The sequence below is a fragment of the Tachypleus tridentatus genome, chromosome 1 (genome assembly GCF_004210375.1).
Source record: "Tachypleus tridentatus isolate NWPU-2018 chromosome 1, ASM421037v1, whole genome shotgun sequence".
In the NCBI taxonomy this organism is placed as follows: Eukaryota; Metazoa; Arthropoda; class Merostomata; order Xiphosura; family Limulidae; genus Tachypleus; species Tachypleus tridentatus.
The window spans coordinates 25,097,326-25,117,149 of record NC_134825.1 but is presented as its reverse complement, the minus strand read 5'-3'; the positions used below and the strand labels follow the sequence as shown (position 1 = coordinate 25,117,149).

At 31.3% G+C, this 19,824-nt stretch overlaps 1 protein-coding gene across 1 annotated transcript; it reads right to left on the bottom strand.

Moving 5' to 3' along the window:
* Window positions 1–2,585: 2,585 nt before the first annotated feature.
* On the bottom strand, window positions 2,586–17,502 carry LOC143244627 (thromboxane-A synthase-like). Its single transcript, XM_076489651.1, has 9 exons — window positions 17,268–17,502; window positions 12,660–12,799; window positions 11,440–11,590; window positions 11,041–11,104; window positions 10,250–10,355; window positions 9,862–9,953; window positions 6,120–6,260; window positions 4,636–4,798; window positions 2,586–2,839 (listed from the first exon to the last, which is right to left on the bottom strand). Exons 1-9 carry the CDS (start codon window positions 17,494–17,496, stop codon window positions 2,753–2,755), a joined length of 1,173 nt encoding a protein of 390 aa, XP_076345766.1. The 5' UTR covers window positions 17,497–17,502; the 3' UTR covers window positions 2,586–2,752.
* Window positions 17,503–19,824: the final 2,322 nt, after the last annotated feature.

Genomic DNA, 19,824 nt, shown 5'->3' with positions numbered 1-19,824 from the left:
AATAAGGAAAAATATTTCCTTACAAATCTCTGATATGTTTTCAAAATGTTACTGCATATGTAGACGAGAGTAAAGGTGTGGATTTGGTGCATCTGTATTTTCGTAAGCATTTGATAAAGTGTCACATAGAACTTATCTCTGTTAATGTGACGGATAAGTTAACTAATTGGATAAAAGAGTGGCTTGACTGAAGAAAGCAGAGGGTTGTTGTAAGTGGAGTTTAGTCAGACTAGATCAGTGTTGCAAGTGGTGTATCTCAGCGCTCAGTTTTATAACCATTGTTCTTTTGATTTACATTAATTACTTAGATGAGGGAATAATTAATAAATTTTTGAAAGGTGATGATGATATCAAGGTTTTAGGTGTTGCTGGCTGTGAAGAGAATGTTGCTGTGTTAGAAAACAAGTTAGATCATTTAATGAGTTCCACAAAGAAATGACGGGTGGCTTTAATTATAATAACTGGAAGACTTTGTATGTGGGGTATCATGATTGAATAATCATATTTGTAAGAGAATAACTTCATCTGTATTATTAAAGAAAGGATTTTGGAGTAATTACTGTTTTTTTTTATGCCATCCAAGAAGTGTGTTTTGTTAGTGGTAGGTTAAACAGGATTTTAAATTATATTTTCAGAAATATTGAATAATGAAAAATGTCGTTGTTTTGTCGTTTGGAATTCAGCACAAAACTACTCAATGGGCTCCCTGTGTCTGCCCACCACGGGTATCGAAACATGGTTTTTAGCGTTGTAAGTCTGCACACATACCGCTGAAAGACTGCGGGGGGGGGCTATTATTCGAATAGTCTTGGTCGCCTATGGAATGAGTTGTCTGCGAATTTTGTGAAATAAGTAAATTTGAGTGAGTTCAAAAGAAAACTTCATAGATATATAAATAGCAAGAGCTGAATTAAATATTTTCAGTTTTAGTTTAAGATGGGATAACGTATATGGACCAAGTCCATTTTCTCCCCAAAGATTATTTTATCTCTCACTATTTTGTCTTTATGCTGTTCGTAATTGACTTCTATTTTTCTTGATAAAATATTGTAAATGATACATGTTATTTTATAATTTTATAGTTTTTAGAACTTGAATAGTGTTACTACAGGCAAATGATGCTATTAGGTCGATTGCATTACTAAGGTTCAAAGGGAATGGTTTTATAAAGATTCAGTAAGTTCACAATGTTAATTGGGCTAATTTTCACCCATATGGCCATATCAGGTGTGACATCCATTTTTTGTTTCACTTTATAAATAAAAAAAATTAAATACAATTCACAAAGTGTGACAGTCACGTAGGTTTACATACAGATCTTTTGTTTTCATTTATATAGTTGATTATATTACATGTGGTTTACAAGTGTTATAATATTCTTCAAGATTGCATACAGATTTTTATCTTATGTTTCGAATTGTTATTTGTATATTACATATGTCTTACAAAAGCTGATAAAGTTTCTTTCGACTGATTACAGCTTCTAGTTTCCTTACTCAAGCACACTTTTTTACAACATTTATCACAAAAAGGATGCCTATTTAACTATCCTGTGTTTTCTTTCGTTTCTGATAATTCTATCAATATAAGAATGATTTTTTATTGTTCTTGAAGAAATTAGTTTCATTTACATAATTTTAATAGTATGTATATGTGTGGAAGATGTTATAGTTACCCAGGATACTGTTACTTTGAGGCACCCAGTATTCTGAAGGATTATAATACACCTGCTGTTTAACTTTACATTATTTTTTTAAAAAATCATGTATTATATTTAGTAATTTACTTTACACACTTTTATCTTCCTGAAAATTATAATTTAACTTCTATGTATGTTTTCATCTTGTTACAAACAAATATGACAAAGGATGATGTGCAGTTTGACTTCACTGTATTTAAAATAACAATATTTATCATTCACTTGATGTATCTCTCATAAAACTTTGAGATAAACTTCTGTCTGACGTTAACATTGTTGCTTGTTAGGAAGTACAAAGGTCACTCATGTGGTCACTCATACAAACAGTGCAGGCCTGATTATCAGACAGGTGTCGTCATCATCTCTGGTGGCATTATTGTATGGCTCTATTTCGATGAAATATGGTAGCACGTATATCAACACTCTCTCTGTCTTCAATCTTTAATAGCAATATTCCCTCTGACGATACTTCCTGGAATTATGACGTCATTTTTCTGATGACTTCATTCTTTGTGGGGTCTATAATTCATATTCTCCACCTCTCTCCCCATCATCTGAGATGGACGTGCATGTAACACCTTCTGGCGCCGTGCCGGGCAATAAGTGCCATAACCACTCATACATTTCTAGCCAAATAGCTAACACCACAATGTGTTTGGTGTTTTAATAAAATATAACCCCAGAATGCATTTTCGCTTCACAACTGTTATTCTCTGAATTATTGAAGTAATATAATAAAGCTATAATTGCAGTATAATACCACTGAAAGTTTTAAGTCTTATTTTTCTAAGTCATTTAGTTTCAAAAATATCAGTTTGGAGAACTTTTATTGATTAAGGTAAAACGTAATATACATCATTTCTTATTTGAATATTGAATATTGGAAGGTACGAAGTATTTCAAAGATATTAAAGAGATACGCACTTTGACAAAAATATAGTGAAAGTGTACCACAAACTCAATATTCAATCCTATTTAAAACATTTTTACACTGCTTATTGAACATCAAGTTGTGGAGTAGATTAAGAAAGGTTATGTTGGTGTTTTAATACGTCATTTCGGGGAATTTCTTGGGACAAATTTTACAAAAACTCCATTTGCAGGATTCATAACAGTCATACCAATTTTGATGGTCAGTTTCTGATAGAAAAAAACAACAACAAAAACATTATTATAAAGAATTGTAATTTAACTTTAAATCAGTCTCCCTACATACATTTTGTGCGTGAATAGTTAAAAAACAAAAATTATTCTACTGCAGAATTCAGATGATTTGCAATCAAAGTTTTATGAGTGTATTACGCAAAATCAGTTGTAAATTATGAGAGATTTAATGTAATGAAGTCAAAGTTAAGATATATTCATTTGATTAAACGCATATACTTGACGAATACCATGAAAAAAGGAAAATTATATATGTCAAAATTCATCTAAAAACATTTTAACTTGAGACATGACCAGTTCTCATATAAATATTTTCCAAGAAGGTTATATAACCTTGACTTTTATCTCCATTAAGACGTTGCTTAAAATTAATTATCACTAAAGTGTACAATTACAACTTTTAAAAGGAAACTTATATTTATTTAAACGTAAATTCCAATACGAAAAAAACGAAGAAACACCAAAGATTAGAAAAATTCACAAGCATACTACACACATGTGATTGTTTGTTTGTTTTTTGAATTTCGCACAAAGCTACTCGAGGGCTATCTGTGCTAGCCATCCCTAATTTAGTGGTGTAAGACTAGAGGGAAGGCAGCTAGTCATCACCACCCACTGCCAACTCCTGGGCTACTCTTTTACCAACGAATAGTGGGATTGACCGTCATATCGACGTGGATGGGAACCCGCGACCCTCAGATTATGAGTCCCACGCCTTAACACGCTTGGCCATGCCGGGGCCGTATATATGACAAAATAATACTAATATATCTCTGTATTACTATACATATTACATAATAATACTGATCTGTGTGTAGTACTACATGTAAATCACACAAATATACTAATCAATGTGTGTATTACGATATATATATATATGAAAAAATAATACTGATTTATCTGTGTATTACTACATATATCATATTTATACTACATTTATCTCACTGCGATAGCATATCATACCTGAAAAGATAAGAAATAATGTAATAATAATTAAAGCCATAAGTACTGTAGTTGTTCGCTCTATAGATCGTACTGGAATTGTTAAAACCTTTATTATAAATTCCGGGCAAAAATGACCTTAAAAACAGACTTCTTGAAACAGCACTCAAAACCTTACTTTTCGATAGCTGAAACCATCCGAACATTGACAATAAGCAAAAGAAAGAATTTCACGATTGTTAGACAAGATTAGAATTTGTCCTTTTTTGGTTTGTTTTTAATTTCGCGCAAAGCTGCACGAGGTCTATCTGCGCTAGCGGTCCCTAATTTAGCAGTGTAAGGCAGCTAGTTTATCACTACACATCGCCAACTCTTGGGCTACTCTTTTACCAACGAACAGTGGGATTGACTGTAACATTATAACGCCTCCACGGCTGTAAGGTCTAGCATGTTTAATGTGACGGGAATTTGAGCTCACGACCCTTATATTACGAATCGCGTGCCTTATTCACCTGGCCATGCAGGGGCTTCATTTTTTGAAAACATCATTATTATTGTCTTCGAAATCTAAAGTTGAAATGAAAGCTGAGTTGCACTGTTACAGATACACAGAATGTAATATGTTGTTTTTAATGCCTGCTTCTATATTTGACACTTGTTAAAACAGTCAATATAGCATAGCAAGAAGAAAATGTAGATTAACCACATAAAGTTTATATAAAATTTAAAAAGAACATACACATTTTCAACAGTATCTTATTATATATACATATATATACGTAGGTGTGTGTTTGGTTGGACGTGATCAATATATATTCTGTTATGGTTACCTTTTCTGTTTTCTCACAAGGCATCAAGTAGTACTTCTGAACTATTCTAGATATGGCCATCTTGGCTTCTAGCTGAGCGAATCTCATCCCAATACAGTTTCTAGGTCCATGACCAAATGGTTGCCAAGCAAGTGGATGGTGGTCGTGATTATCAACAGAAAATCTGAAATATATATAAAGTTAAAATTTGGGGGTAAAGTGTTGGTAAAGTTGTTAAAACAATAACACTGTATAGACACTCGTACAAAGAATATATATATATATAAAGTTGCGTTCGTTCAATTTAAGAAACTATGGAATTTTTCTTCTATTTTGAGCAAAATATTCCAAAGCTTATTAAATACTGAATCGATTGTCTTACACAAGTTTATAAATGATATTATACATAACTGATATGCGATGTCCCGTTATAAGTTTCCTGTAATAATGTCCTAATTACCACATATTTTCATTTTTCTATAACTAATAAATAGCATAACCTAGCATATTAATAAGCAGGAATTTTAAATGACATATTTTTAGTTACCAGAAAACCATTAGAACTGGGAACCAGCATTTCGCAACTGTTTAAGTAGAGTTAGTTAGCCATTTTTTAAAATGATTTCTATAATTCAATTTTCCTTCGTATCGCTATAGATACAAGTTATGGAAGAATGAACGAAGATTTTGTAAGCTGTACAAACTAGTTTATGGCAGTTTCTCGACCTTTCGCTAGTTTACTGTTGTCATCGTAAAATTTTCGGTTATAAAACATATTTTAAACCTTTCGAACGAATGCTATTTATAGAACAAAAGCAAACAACTTTTTAAAATGAAAATATTTTTAAAGCCAACCCAAAGGCTTTTTCTGTAAACATAAGCATATATTTTGCTATTTTAATAAAGTAATAGATAGAAACAAAGAAGAAGTCTATCGAAGGTCGCAAGCTTTATATAAAACTAAAATATTTTTCAACACGCGAAATATCGAAGAAACAAGAACTGTGGTAATTATCATCGATAATAAACTTGTCAAGTGCCCTCATGTAAATGATGAGGTTGAATAATTAGCACTTACTATTCAAGTAATTTTACCCTATTAACTAGTGTGTTCGTGTGTGTTTTTTCTCTCAGCAAAGCCACATTGGGCCATCTGTTGAGTCCATCGAACCCCTGATTTTAGCGTAGTAAATCCGTAAACTTCCTGCTGTACCAGTGGTGGACTCCTATTAACTAGATTGTCATAGTTATAATCTTACACACTTAAAAGTGTGATTGAATTAAACGCCATTTCACCACTCGTATCTTGAACCTTTCAATAAAAACGCCATTAGGCTGGCAATTAGATATCTCGCATTATTGGAAAGTCATTTTGTCTTTATTTTGCACTATTATACTGCGTTACCTATAACTTCAAGAAAAGAATATAGTTCGTTAATAGCTGCAAGGTCAGGCAAGGTGAAAAGAAACAAAGCAAACACAATATATGTATATGTTGTAATTACCTTTCTGGATCAAACGTTTCATGGTCTGGCCATAAACCTGGGTCGTGATGAAGGTGGTAAACAGGAACCTGTACAGCCGTTCCTTTCAGAATTCGAATGGATCCATATGTTATATCTCTATTTGCCTCTCGATTAACAAACCTATTAATATAAAATCACGAATAATCATAGCACAACCGTAATTCCCAGACAAAAACCAAAATTCCAATGAGATTCTAGCATGTTAACCGATAGATTATTTGTTCTTTTATGTTATTATTTGCTCTATCATTCAGTCAAATTGACCACATTTTGATGAAACATGTTTAGAATATTATTCCTTTATCTCCTGCCAAGAATGATCCAAATCAGTTGATAACAAACGACGTACGGACACATTTTCGTATTTTTTTAGAGCTGAATATGATCAAAGCTGAATAACGTGTATGAACTCTACTGAGTGATCTTCTAGTTCCTTCTGTATTGGTATAATCTTTATATTTGACCACCTTTGATTTATAGTCACATTGTTTACAACTACTTAGTCAAACTAACGAAGTTTATGACCCTCAGGAACCTCTAGTTGTTTACAGTTTCAATTAACCCTAATAAAGGAAAATGAAAGCAGAAAACACCATGTCCTACATATTTTAATGTGTTCTATATAATATAATGTAGTAAATCTATATGTAAAAACGGCTCGTTTGGGTTGAGAAAATATTTTACATAGAAGAGCGAACAACATTTCGACCTTCTTCGGTTATCGTCAGGTTCACAAAGAAAGAGGTAACTGAAGGTTTTAAGGGTTTGTGTAGCTGTGTGTCGAAATGTAGAGAGCAGTATTAGATGTTTGAATATATTATTTTATTTATTTTATTGTATTAATATAGGTATAAAGGCGTTCCTTTATATTGGTTTATTTTGGGTTTAATTTGTTGTATAAGTAAGGCTTTTTTAATTTTGCGTCTGTTTGTGTTTGTTTCTTTATTTAGTATTTGAGTGTTTTCTATGGTTATGTTGTGTTAATTTGACTTGCAATGTTCGAAAACGTATAAAGGTGACTTTTCATGTTCTTTGAATCTGGTTTCCATTTTTCTACTTGTTTCTCCAATATAGAAGTCGTGGCAGTTATCACATTGTATTTTATAAATAATGTTGGTGTGGTGTTTGTCAGTGTAGTTTTTACATAGTATAGACCTCAGTTTTGTTCCTGGTTTTTGAATAAATTTGGTATTAACTGGAATGTCATATTTTGTTACTAATTTTTGCCAAATGTTGATTATTTGTTTGCTGATGTCAGGAATATATGGTATTCAGCAGTATATGGTTTCGTGGTTTTTTTATTCGTGAGCTGTATTTACTTTAGTTGGTTGATTTTGCTTTCTGTCTAGCTGTGTGCGTATAATGTTTTCTACTGTTTGTGGAGGAAACTTATTGATGTTGATGAAGTATTGTTTTATTTTGTCTAATTCATTGTTAATTTTATCTGGTGAGCATAGTTTTATTGCTGTGTTTATTTGGTTTCTTCGTATGTTGAGTTTTTGTTTTGTTTCATGTGCTGAGTCCCAAGGAATGTATAGTCCAGTATGGGTGATTTTTCGGTAGATTTCTGTTTTGAATTGTGTATCGGTTCTTGTAATTTTGACGTTAAGAAATTATATTTGATTACTTTCTTCCTGTTCACATGTGAAGTTAATGTGATGTATAGAGTTAATGTGATTGAAAAAATTAAGTATGTGTTCTGTAGATTTGAATCCCGCAACCGTGTCATCTACATATCTGTACCAGTATAGTGGTGGATGTAATGCTGTGTTAATTGCTTGTGTTTTAACTTGTGTCATAAAAATATTGGCTAGAACTGGTGATACTGGGTTGCCCATGCTTAGGCCATTTGTTTCTACATAGTATTGGTTGTTGAACATGAAGTTTGTGTTTATAGTGGTGAATTCTATGAGGGTTGCTAACTGGTTACTGGGAATTTCTACAGTTGGGTTAGGGTCTCGGATATAGAGTTCTAAGGCTATCTTACAGGCTTCAGTGGGTGGAACTTCTGTAAAGAGGGATATAACATCGAAACTGGCCATTAAGGCTTTATGATTAAGTTGATTTAGATTAGACTTGAAATTAAAAGAGTCTTTGATGAATGAGCTGGCTGATGTTACATATTTGGAGAATGCCCATGCTATGTATTTACCAAGATTGTAATTAAACGATTCATATGTGGACATTATTGGTCGTAATGGACAATCTAATTTATGAGGTTTGGGGATGCTGTATATTTGCGGTGTGCGTGAGTCGGTTTTACGTAGGTAGGAATAAAGTGTTTGTGAAATTGTGTTGGCTTTTTTCATTTTTAGTAGTAATTTGTTCAGTTGCGTCTCGTGTGTCTTTGTTGGATTTATGTGTATTGGTTAAAATTTGTTCGTGTCTGATAGGATGTTATTCAATTTTTGGATGTATTCATTCGTGTTCATTATGACCATAGCGTTACCTTTATCTGCTTTTAGAATTTTATGTTTTTGCCTTGTTTTAGGTTTTTAATGGAATTAATGTCTCTTTTTGTAAGATTGTTTTTTAGTTTTCTGTTTTGTGAAATTATATTGATGGTTTTGTGGAAAATACTTTGAAAAAATCGTTTAAGATGTTGTTTTTAGGTGTTTCTGGAAAATATAAATTTGTAATTTTACCTGGATTATACATTCCTTGAAACTCAGCACATGAAACAAAACATAAACTCAACATACTAAGAAACCAAATAAACACAGCCATAAAACTATGCTCACCGGATAAAATAAACGAAAATTAGACAAAATAAAACAATACTTCATCAACATCAATAAGTTTCTTCCACAAACTGTAGAAAACATTATACACACACACCAAGACAGAAAGCAAAATCAACCAACAAAAGTAAATATATCTCACTAATCAAAAAATCACGAAACCATATACTGCTGTACACCATATATTCCTGACATCAGCAAACAAATAACCAACATTTGGCAAAAACTAGTAACAAAATATGTCATTCCAGTTAATACCAAATTTATTCAAAAACCAGGCACAAAACTGAGGTCCATACTATGTAAAAACTATACTGACAAACACCACACCAACATTATTTATAAAATACAATGTGATAACTGCCACGACTTCTATATTGGAGAAACAAATAGAAAAATGGAAACCAGATTCAAAGAACATAAAAAGTCAACTTCAGACACTGCAAGCCAAATTGACACAACATAACCATAGAAAACACTCAAATACTAAATAAAGAAACAAACATAAACAAACGCAAAATTAAAGAAGCCTTACTTATACAACAACTTAAACCCAAAATAAACCAATATAAAGGAACGCCTCTATACCTATATTAATACAATAAAATAAATAAAATAATATATTCAAACTTCTAATACCGCCCTCTACATTTCGACACACAGTTACACAACCCCTTTCAAACATGTGGTCAGCTTCCGGTCAGTTACCTCTTTCTTTGTGAACCTGACGATAACCGAAGAAGGTCGAAACGTTGTTCGCTCTTCTATGTAAAATATTTTCTCAACCCAAACAAGCCGTTTTTGCATATAAATTTCTCAACTAGTGGGTTTCTCGACATCACTGAAATACTTACTATTTTTCTTTTGTTTTCCATATCGTTGGTATGAGACATTTTTGATTTTATAGTATTTCCCTCGTATTTCATGGCTTCCAAAAATAATTAAATTTTTATATTTACGTAAAAATATTCAAAACTTACAGAAAAACTGGTGGATAAACCCGGAGACATTCGCTGAAAACCTGATCCAGATAACGGAGTTTATGGACAGACAAGTAGTCCATGTTTCCTCCCTAAAATATTACATTTCTGTGAACGTTATTTTATTAAACAAAATACACATCAATTCGATCTTATCGTACGAAATGAATAATCTAAGTTTGATGTATCCTTCATAGAAAAATGATTATTAGATTTATGAAGTTAATACTTTACTCGAGATTTCTAGATTATGTGAGTAAATTCATACGTTTTGTGAAAGTATTTTCTGAACTCTGTTTAGGGTAAGCTCTGTTTACAACAGCTGAAATATTCGAAATAAAATATTACTAACAAGCGAAAGTGGTGAACTGTATTGTAATTTACGTACTTTCCCAACGAAATCGTCTACTTCTTGTCTTAATTTTTCTTGGACTTTAGGGTGCTGCACCAGTAGGTGTATGGTGTAACCAAGAGCAGAACTAGTTGTTTCATAGCTGAAAGAAAGATATATGTTTCTTGTCCTTAAGCACAATGTGCAACCTGTGCTCGGCCCAGCATAAGTATCCAAACTCGATTGAATAATCTTACTGCAGAGACACAGGAGTTAACTTTAATATGAAATGAGTTATACATAAAGAGAAACAGAAGAAAAATTGAAATTCAAAAGAAATATGAACTTTGTTATGCCCTAAATTAAAAATTATAATAGTAATATATTAAGGATAATATTATTACTTCTAAGTATTTGTAACACTCGAAGTAATTTTAAAATAATAGTAATATGTTAAGGGTAATATTATTACTTAAGTATTTGTAATAGTTGAACTGATTTTAAAATAATAGAAATGTATTAAGGGTAGTATTATTACTTAAGTATTTGTAATAGATGAAGTGATTTTAAAATAATAGTAATGCATTAAGGGTAGTATTATTACTTAAGTATTTGTAATAGTTGAAGTGATTTTAAAATAATAGTAATGTATTAAGGGTAATATTATTATTTCTCAGTATTTCTAACTGTTGAAGTAACTTAGTTAATGATAACATACATATTACAAGTTAATACAGTAGATTATTAGTAATGACGGAACTGTTAAACTAATCGCAATTAATATGCCATTACAACCAGCAATATATTGTAATTAATGATAAAATGACAATTAAAAGAACTACAGTTACCCTGCTACTAAAGCCAACATAGCGTTGTACAACACTTCATTGTCAGATAGTCCACTCTTGGAAACTATAATGATACAAGAAATATATAATAAGTATTCAAATGAATTTAAGACTTTTATGAAATTATGTTATTAATGATTATTATTTTACTTATATTTGCAAATCAAAGTACATATAATACGTATCAGGAGTTTGTTCTTGTCTTAACTTCAGTAAACATTAATTTTACTGGTCACAACATTACACGAAAAATTACAGTTAGAAGCTCTTAGGGTTTCATGGACAAAATTGTTGTCTGTGGTAATGTTTCATGTTCCTCTTTATCAGTTGCTAAAGCCTGGATCACAGCTACATGAAGAGGAAGATGATCATGGTGTTATAACGGGTTATAATAAATACCATTAAACTGGTCGATAACATGTGTACTTTCGTCAGGGTTTGATTTGCGTGTTTCTTCTCCAGCGGTTAGTTGACTCTCTGTAACCTTCGTGACGTTGACACTGATGTTCTGAGAGTCCATCATTAACTGGAGAAGATCATTCCGTCGTTTCTATATAAGAAGAATAAAAAAAATCCATTGTTACCGTTAGCAACACTCTAGTAGTTTTGGTATTACACATATGAGAAACTATAGTATTTTCTTTTATATCATAATCTATTTTCTTAGCCTAAAGTTTTTCTTTGTCATTAACTTATGATTCGCCGATACTTAAAACGTTTGTGGACAAAAAGCAGTATTCTGAGGTTTGTGTTATTTATATTAAAACGAGTTTAAATATGCACATCAGAAAATCTCATGAAAACAACAGTCGAAATAAAGTTGTGGTGGAACGAAATGTATCAGAACCATGTGTGAATATGAAGTGTTTTAAAATTATGTTTTAATTGGTAAAGGTATATTTATTCAAGCTAAGAACGATATATAAATGGTTTTCCAAATATATAAAACATTATCTTTCTTTCATTCAAAAAATAATTAATACTGATTTACATTAATTCCTCCAATAGAAAAATCAATCCCATTTGAAGTAGTTAACCTGGTATATTCGTTTCTATGATTGTTAATAAAGTATACGGAAAACTACTCGAGTGATTCGCTGAAATGATAAATTACAAGAAAGGCAACAAAAAAGTTTTTTGAATTTCGCGAAAAGCTACTCGAGGTCTATCTGATCTATCCGTCCCTAATTTAGCAGTGTAAGACTAGAGGGAAGGCAGCTAGTTATCCCCACCCGCCGCCAACTCCTGGGCTACTCTTTTACCAACGAATAGTGGGTTTAACCGTCACATAATAACGACCCGACGGCTAAAAGGGCGAGCATGTATGGCACGACGGGGATGCGAACCCGCGACCCTCAGATTACGAGTCGCAAGCCCTAATCTACCTGGCCATGTCGGGCCGATTGGCTGACGCATTATCACTTCTCAATGGTTGACACGGGTATAATCGGTGAGAAGATTGGAACTAGAGATTATGAGTCAAATGTTTTAATCATTATGTTTTAGCAGCACAATAAATTCGTAAAAGGCTATATTAAACCTTGTTCTAAAGTTTTGTTAATATAAGCGTTAATATAAGGGTTAGCTTGTTGATGTCAAAGTATATTTTTTACACATACCGCTGGATCAGCTACTCGTGATTTCATAACTTGACGACAAACCTCCACAAGATCGAGAAATGGATTGGAACCTTTGTTCCAAAATTTAAACTGAAGATATCTGATATTTCTCGTGAACCAACCAAAAGCCGGAAACGACACTAAAACACAACCATAAAATTCTATTAAAGATATACGACAAAAACCATGTTGTTTGTGGTAAACTATGTAAAATAACATTTTATCTAATCAGTTTTTTTTTGCAATTGCGTTTATAAAAGTTAGATATAATTAGGACCTAAAATTATATAAAAATCATTAATGAACATTTGGAACGATAAATGGGTGGCACATTTTTCCCTTATTTCGATGCTGTTAGGTCACAGTATCTGCCTTTTTTCATGCATAATACTTTTTGTTATGAATCAAATGGCAACAATAGTAAAGCCAGCAATTCAGACTATATAAAACAGGGCGCTAGATGGGTGTAAAGAGGAGATGTCACTTTGGATAACAGGATCATATTTCCAAACGTTGTCATCAGTGTGTACGTCAATGGGAACTTGTGACTAGGTCGCCATTACAAGTGGTCATGCCGTCGAAAGTTTTAATTAGAAGGCGTATTGTTGGGGGCACGTTGATAGGACAACAAAACAGGCAGCTGTTAGTCTTATAATATATGTCTCATCATGCCGATAATTAATTAATTAAATCGTCTTAAAAAGAATGCTTCATTAAATCAGTTATAGTTACTTCGTGCTTAAAAGGACACTTAACTCTCATTCATTCATAATTAATTCAGGAAGTCAATTTTAATTAATTTGTCGTAAAAAAAATCTTAAACCTAATTTATCAGGTAATTAAATTCCGCGTCCTATAAGAACAGTAACTTACTCAAGTACTTAAAGATTTTCAATGATATTATAATATGTCAATAGCAATATTTTATGTAACAATATCACAATTATATGCATTTTACCACATACCCATAACATATGTCTTTTGGTTTATATCGCTCTAAAAGATGCGATATCATACAATGTTTAAAACTTTAACTTTATTATACATTTTACATCGTCAAGGAAACGTTTATTATGCAATAACACTTTTAATGAATTACAACAAAGTATTTGGTTGTCCATAAACAAATGTAGTTTTTTGAACTGCAAGTTAGGAACAGTATAAACCAGTGTTGTAAAACATGATTTAATCAAAGTAAGCACCATTTGCTTTAACACACTTTCGCCAACGTGTAACAATGCTGTTGATGCCCCTGCTGTATAAGTCAGAGTTTCCTAAATTAAAAAAGAAAATACCTTTTTTTCTCTTCAAACTTAACCTGGGAGCGTATAACAAAGCATATGGGAGACTATATTTGGAGGCTAATACGTGAAAGTGACGTACATCACAGTAACAAATCTGGAGAAACTGTAACTGTCCATTTTTTAAATAACCGTTTGTCAACTTCAAACGTACGAAAAATATGTGAAAGTATGGAATACATATCTAAACGGTTCATAGAATTTCAAGACAATGTTCTGTAAGACACTTAACGTTTTACAAATCATACTTAAGTAATAACTGTCCAACAGTTAAATATAATAAATGAATGACTTACTAATAACTACACCTACAACACCAGACGTTATATCATGAAACAGACAATATACAAATCCCTAGCTGTTGTTTTTGTTATAAGTTAGGTCTTTCATGGACAGTGTTAGGGAAACTCGACTCGTAATCTAAGGGTCTTGGGTTCAAATCCCCATCACACCAAATATGCTCGTCCTTTCAGCCGTGGGGGCGTTTCAAGTTACGGTCAATTCTACAATTCGGTGGTAAAACGAAGTAAACAAAGTTTTTGCTAACATAAATTATACAGTTCAGTGTTTATCATATGTGTGTATATATACACACAAAACATATCTTACTATAAACACTATATAATATTAATTAGAATGTCTAAATAATATTTAGTTTTACAGATCACTAAATGTATTCAATCAGTCCATTAACAATTATCAATACACAATATATTTGGCAATGAGTTCTCCATTAGTATACCACACTTTAATTGGTTCTATTAAAATTTAAGAGTCACCAAATATAGTTCTTGCGTAACATTTATATAATTATTTTATTATTTAGCATAGCTCATGATATAATGTAGTTGAAAACTATCAGCATGTTTCATTCAACTTAGAATAAAACTATACTTAAACGTATGAACTTTATAATATATTTATAAAAATGTTTAATAAAATAAAAGTCAATTGTAGTAAGACTGTCGTTACTTGTGAACTTAATAAATTTAAAATATACGATACACTTTACAAAACTATCAATATGTAGTGATGCATGTCAGTTCAGTACAATTATTGTATTTAATTAAACTGTAGTTTTATCAAATTTGCTTATCAATGATGAAACATTTTCGCAATCTGCCTGCAAAGTTATACAAAACGCTAACTGAGTATTCTTAATATTTGTTAGTGTGAAATTATTGCATACTATGCGCAATATACAGCAAATTCTCAGACTGTAACAGTCGGCTCAGAACAATTTTTCTGAATGAATGATCGATTCTACTCAAATAAGTGAGATTTTATTATTATTTTTAATTGTATAATGTTTAGAAATATTATTGATACATATTAGATAAAAATTTATGTCATTGACAAAAGCCAGTTTTCATCTACCTAACAGCAGGGATAAGTTTATTTTATGACACTTTTTAAATAAAAGACAGGACAAAGGTTTTCTTTACGTAAGCACTTGTTACACTTGTAAGCACATGTTATAAGAATTACACACAACGTTATTTGTTTCTTTGTTTATAGTTAAACACAAAGCAAGAGAATGGGTATCTGTGCTCTGCCCACTACGAGTATTAAAACCTGTCCACAGACTTAATGATGTGCATACAGAATATACTAGTTACCTAAAATATCTCAGGGAACACCAGCCACCCTGTTAAGTATACAAACACGTACTCTTTCACCTTTATGTTATTTTACAAGTAATTCATTTTTCCTACATCTAATCCACCGTTAGTACAGCGGTATGTCTACAGATTTACAGCACTAAAATCATGGGTTCGATTCCCTTCGGTAAGCTCAAGAGATAGCCCAATGTGGCTTTGCTGTAAGAAAATATAAACATTCCTACACGTAAAGTAATAACGGAATGACTTACTGGTAATTCATATATTTTCTATTAAAGTACCTGAAACACTAAAAAATAACTTACAAATGCGATTCGAACATATGTTAAAAATGATCATATGGTCACTCATGTTATGAGCAAATGATAATAAGATCAATCATTATCTAAATGACGTCATCAATGATTAGGAAAAATGTACTGTCACAATATAGGAGATTGTCGTATATTATTATTTCAACAATTAGTTCGCTAATACTCAAAATAAGAAAACTTACAATTTTTTATCGATTATTCATTTTAAATCATAACATATAAATAAATAACATAAAAACATTCAGCCATAATTCTATGTTATTGAAACCCATTAAATAAGAATAGAATGCTTCAAGAATAACATTTCAGTCACACTTTGTCACTTCTCTGTTCATCTGTGGTTGTCACGAGATCATTGACACAATAGTTGAATATAAGATTACCCCTTGTGTCTAATAACTGCTGTACATACTTGTTCTATCACATTATTAATCAACCAAAAGAATCTCCATAATACCAAAAACTTTAGTTGTCAATTACGGTTTAAAAAAAAACTTTAGTTGTCAATTACCATTGTAATTATTCTTCGACTATTTGAAAAGAGTTTTATCTCGTCATGTTTTCCTAACATGGATTATCTTTCATTGACATCTTATCAAATGTATAAAAATCACCAATGTTTTGTAATTTCCTTACATGAAACACTTTTCTCATCATGTAAAAAATGTGAAAATTATTTGTGAAAAGTTGGTAAAAGTGTTATTGTATAATAAACGTTTTATTGACGATGTACAATGTTGTATGAAGTCATTTTTTTTAATATTCTATGATATTTTCACCTTTTTAGAGCGGTTCAAATGAACAGACATCTATAGTGCATGGGGTAAAATATATAAATTAACGACAATGTTACACTGAATATAGTTTTGACATTTTAGTGTATCACTGAAAAATTTTAACCTGACTGAGAAAGATATAGTCTCTTTAGGACATAAAAATTAATTAACTCATGAATTAGCTAAGCGTTCTTTTTCTGTGATGAATTCATTGCAATTAATTTAATTAATGAAGAACTTATAAATGAATTAGTGTTAAGCATCCTTTTTAGGACGAATTAATATTTAACCATTTAATGAATTAGTATTAAGCATCCTTTCAGGATGCTATAATTACTTTTATTATCAACATGATGAGACATGTATTGTATGAGTAATGGTATCTTGTAAGACCGTCACAAACATCCTTCTATCTAATGACAACATTTGGACTCGTCATCTTTGACGAGATCTTCCTTCGGTAGAGAGTACGTTTGAAGTGTCATCCTAACACTGTTAAGCAAATGTTACAAATTTAAACAATTTCATACACACTTTCTCCACTATAACAAATTTATTAAAACTATTATACACACCAAAATACCAAAACTCTTACTGTGAATGAGGAAAAGCAACGACTGTATTGAAGTACCGAAAATTACTTTGGCATGATTGATTAACTCGTGTTCCATTGGATTTTTCTGAATATGTGCGTCAATTCCTAAAGCACATTTAACTATAACGTCCATAGTCATGGCCTGGAATAGCTTATATACGTCTAGATAATTTTCTTGTTTGGAATATTCCTCAATATTTCTTAATAAGTCATTTATAGTTTCATCCATAGTTTGTGCCATCTAGTGAAGGAAAAGAGAAAGTTATATTTATAAATAAAATAATTTAAAATACTGCGCAATATTTTATATGTTGTTAATATATACACGTGAATGTTCGTCTTATTCTTATCTGTGGGTTGAAGAATAAAACATTACATATCAAATTACACATTTTCGTTAAATATCGAAGTGGGTGTTGGAATATTCTACAAGCAACATCAGTAAAAATTAAGTGAAAAATGTGTAATATTATTTACTGTAAGACGGATTTTGAATCCTTCAAAAATATTCAAATAAATATTTAGTAAAATATATTTCGTTCTATAATTGCGTTAATAATTTCTTTTTTTACAAATATATTGTTTCTAATCTTCGTGTTGTCGACAGAATAAATAAAACATTCGCGTTTTTCATATGATTGTGATGTTAACAACTGATTAAAAGTTTCTTTTGCAGAATAACGGTTGCAACCTTTGTTGGTCAAAAGAGTTGTTCTTTGTTAGAATTATAAATAAAGTTGTTTATGTGGCTTGTTAAACTGCTTGATATATTTTAAAGTAATTAACGAAATTAAAGTAAGTAACGAAATTAGGACAATACGACTTTCTCTGAAACAGCATTAACTTATTCCAAATCCATTGTTGGTTTCTGGTTATATAGAAGGGCACACAACGGAATGACTGTACTGTATACGCCAAGGGTATGAAAACTTGTAGTTTAGTATTATAATCCTTTAAACTTACAGTTGAGCAATAGAGAGGATTTTGTGGACCAATGAATAGCCTTAAAGAACATGAATGGGGTTAATATTATTTTATGCAACCCGTTTATTTTATAAAACGGTGAAACACGATTGCACGTTGTGTGAATGAGCTTACTAATTGTGAACAGTGAAGGATAGTTAACACGTGTTTAATAAGCTGTTACAGGTGGTGTCTGTTAACTCTTTATCTGGGTGTAAATATGCATTTGAGCTTAGGACAAACGAACTTCTGAAAAAAGAACTGCATTTTATAGTTGCTCCAAAAAAGACATCTGTGAATATTCACGAGTTGAATAAAGTAATTAATACTTACTGTTTGAAGTTTCATGGTAGTAAAGGAAGGGGTTATTACACTTCTAACTCTCTTCCAGCGACTTCCACGCAAGAAAATTAGGAAGTCGTTAATAGGTTCTCCGGGTTTCCTAGGTGGATCTAATTCAAAAAGACCCTAAAAACCCAGTGATAAATCACGATGCAAAAGTAACACCTTGAAGAAAACCACAATATTCAGTTATTTTACTACTGAATACACTGTTGGTTGTTTACATATACCACATACAACCAGTATCACTAATTCTAGAATATTTAAGAATACGAGCTGTAAGAAATAATATGTATAAAAACTGTTACTTAAATAAATTAGTTTTTAATATAATTGATCACAATATGGTAAGTGGTTTTACAGAAAAAAACGATATAAATTATATTTTGTAATAAATTTGGCGTTGTTTTAAACTTGGTTTGTCAAAACTTCTTATGTTATAGTAATATTTAATGAAACAATGACAGGTTTCGATTGAAACAGAAACTTTGTGTAAATTTTTCAAACACGATATAACATTAATTAAATTTACATTTTAATAAACATTTAACGAAAGGCACATGGGTATAAAACAATCCTTACTGATCGATCTGCAAAATCCATGAAATCCTTAATCTGAATTTCTTTTAACAGGTCGAGATCCATTACCACTAAAACTGGTCTCATTCCAAAGAAGTAGCTGGAATACGGAAATCAACATAAAAAACTATTGCTTGTTCTTTATAAAATAACACCTTTGTTTCAGGCATAGTTGCTTCAAGTCAAACTAGGGAAACTGTGTTGTCTTACACCGCATCCTATTCGCATATATCTATGTTAGAATTAAGACGTCCCTAATTTAGCAGTTTCCAATAGGGAACGAAGGTTATAAAAATAGAGATACAAAACTCTTTACCAACAAGAAAAATCTAATCAACCACCATATAAGCACTAATGTTCAGCTTGCAATCACGATAATCCAGTCACAGTAAACTCACACTTCAACATGATGTTGTTTATATGGAAAAAAAGGTCTAATCTGAAGCATCTATATAGACATGCTGCCAAACTGTTAATTTATTCATCAAATTAAAGTGTGTTCTAAATGTAACTTGCAACAAAACTTAATGTTACTGAAAAGCTCAACAAAACTTTATGTTCAAGAAATGATTTAAACATTTGAAATGTTGCATTAAAGTTATTGAAACAATAGGTGTATCAAGCTTTCATTAGATGTGGGCTTCACATTCTTTAAAATACGTTACTTTTATGA

What these genes read in the sequence shown, in the direction of transcription:
- LOC143244627 (XM_076489651.1), bottom strand. Translation starts at nt 17,496, where the DNA reads ATGGATGAAACTATAAATGACTTATTAAGAAATATTGAGGAATATTCC. An exon ending in TGTTATCGACCAGTTTAATG is followed by an intron (nt 11,105 to 11,439) that starts GTATTTATTATA and finishes GTATCATTATAG; the next exon opens with TTTCCAAGAGTGGACTATCT. An exon ending in TAGACGATTTCGTTGGGAAA is followed by an intron (nt 9,954 to 10,249) that starts GTACGTAAATTA and finishes GTAATATTTTAG; the next exon opens with GGAGGAAACATGGACTACTT.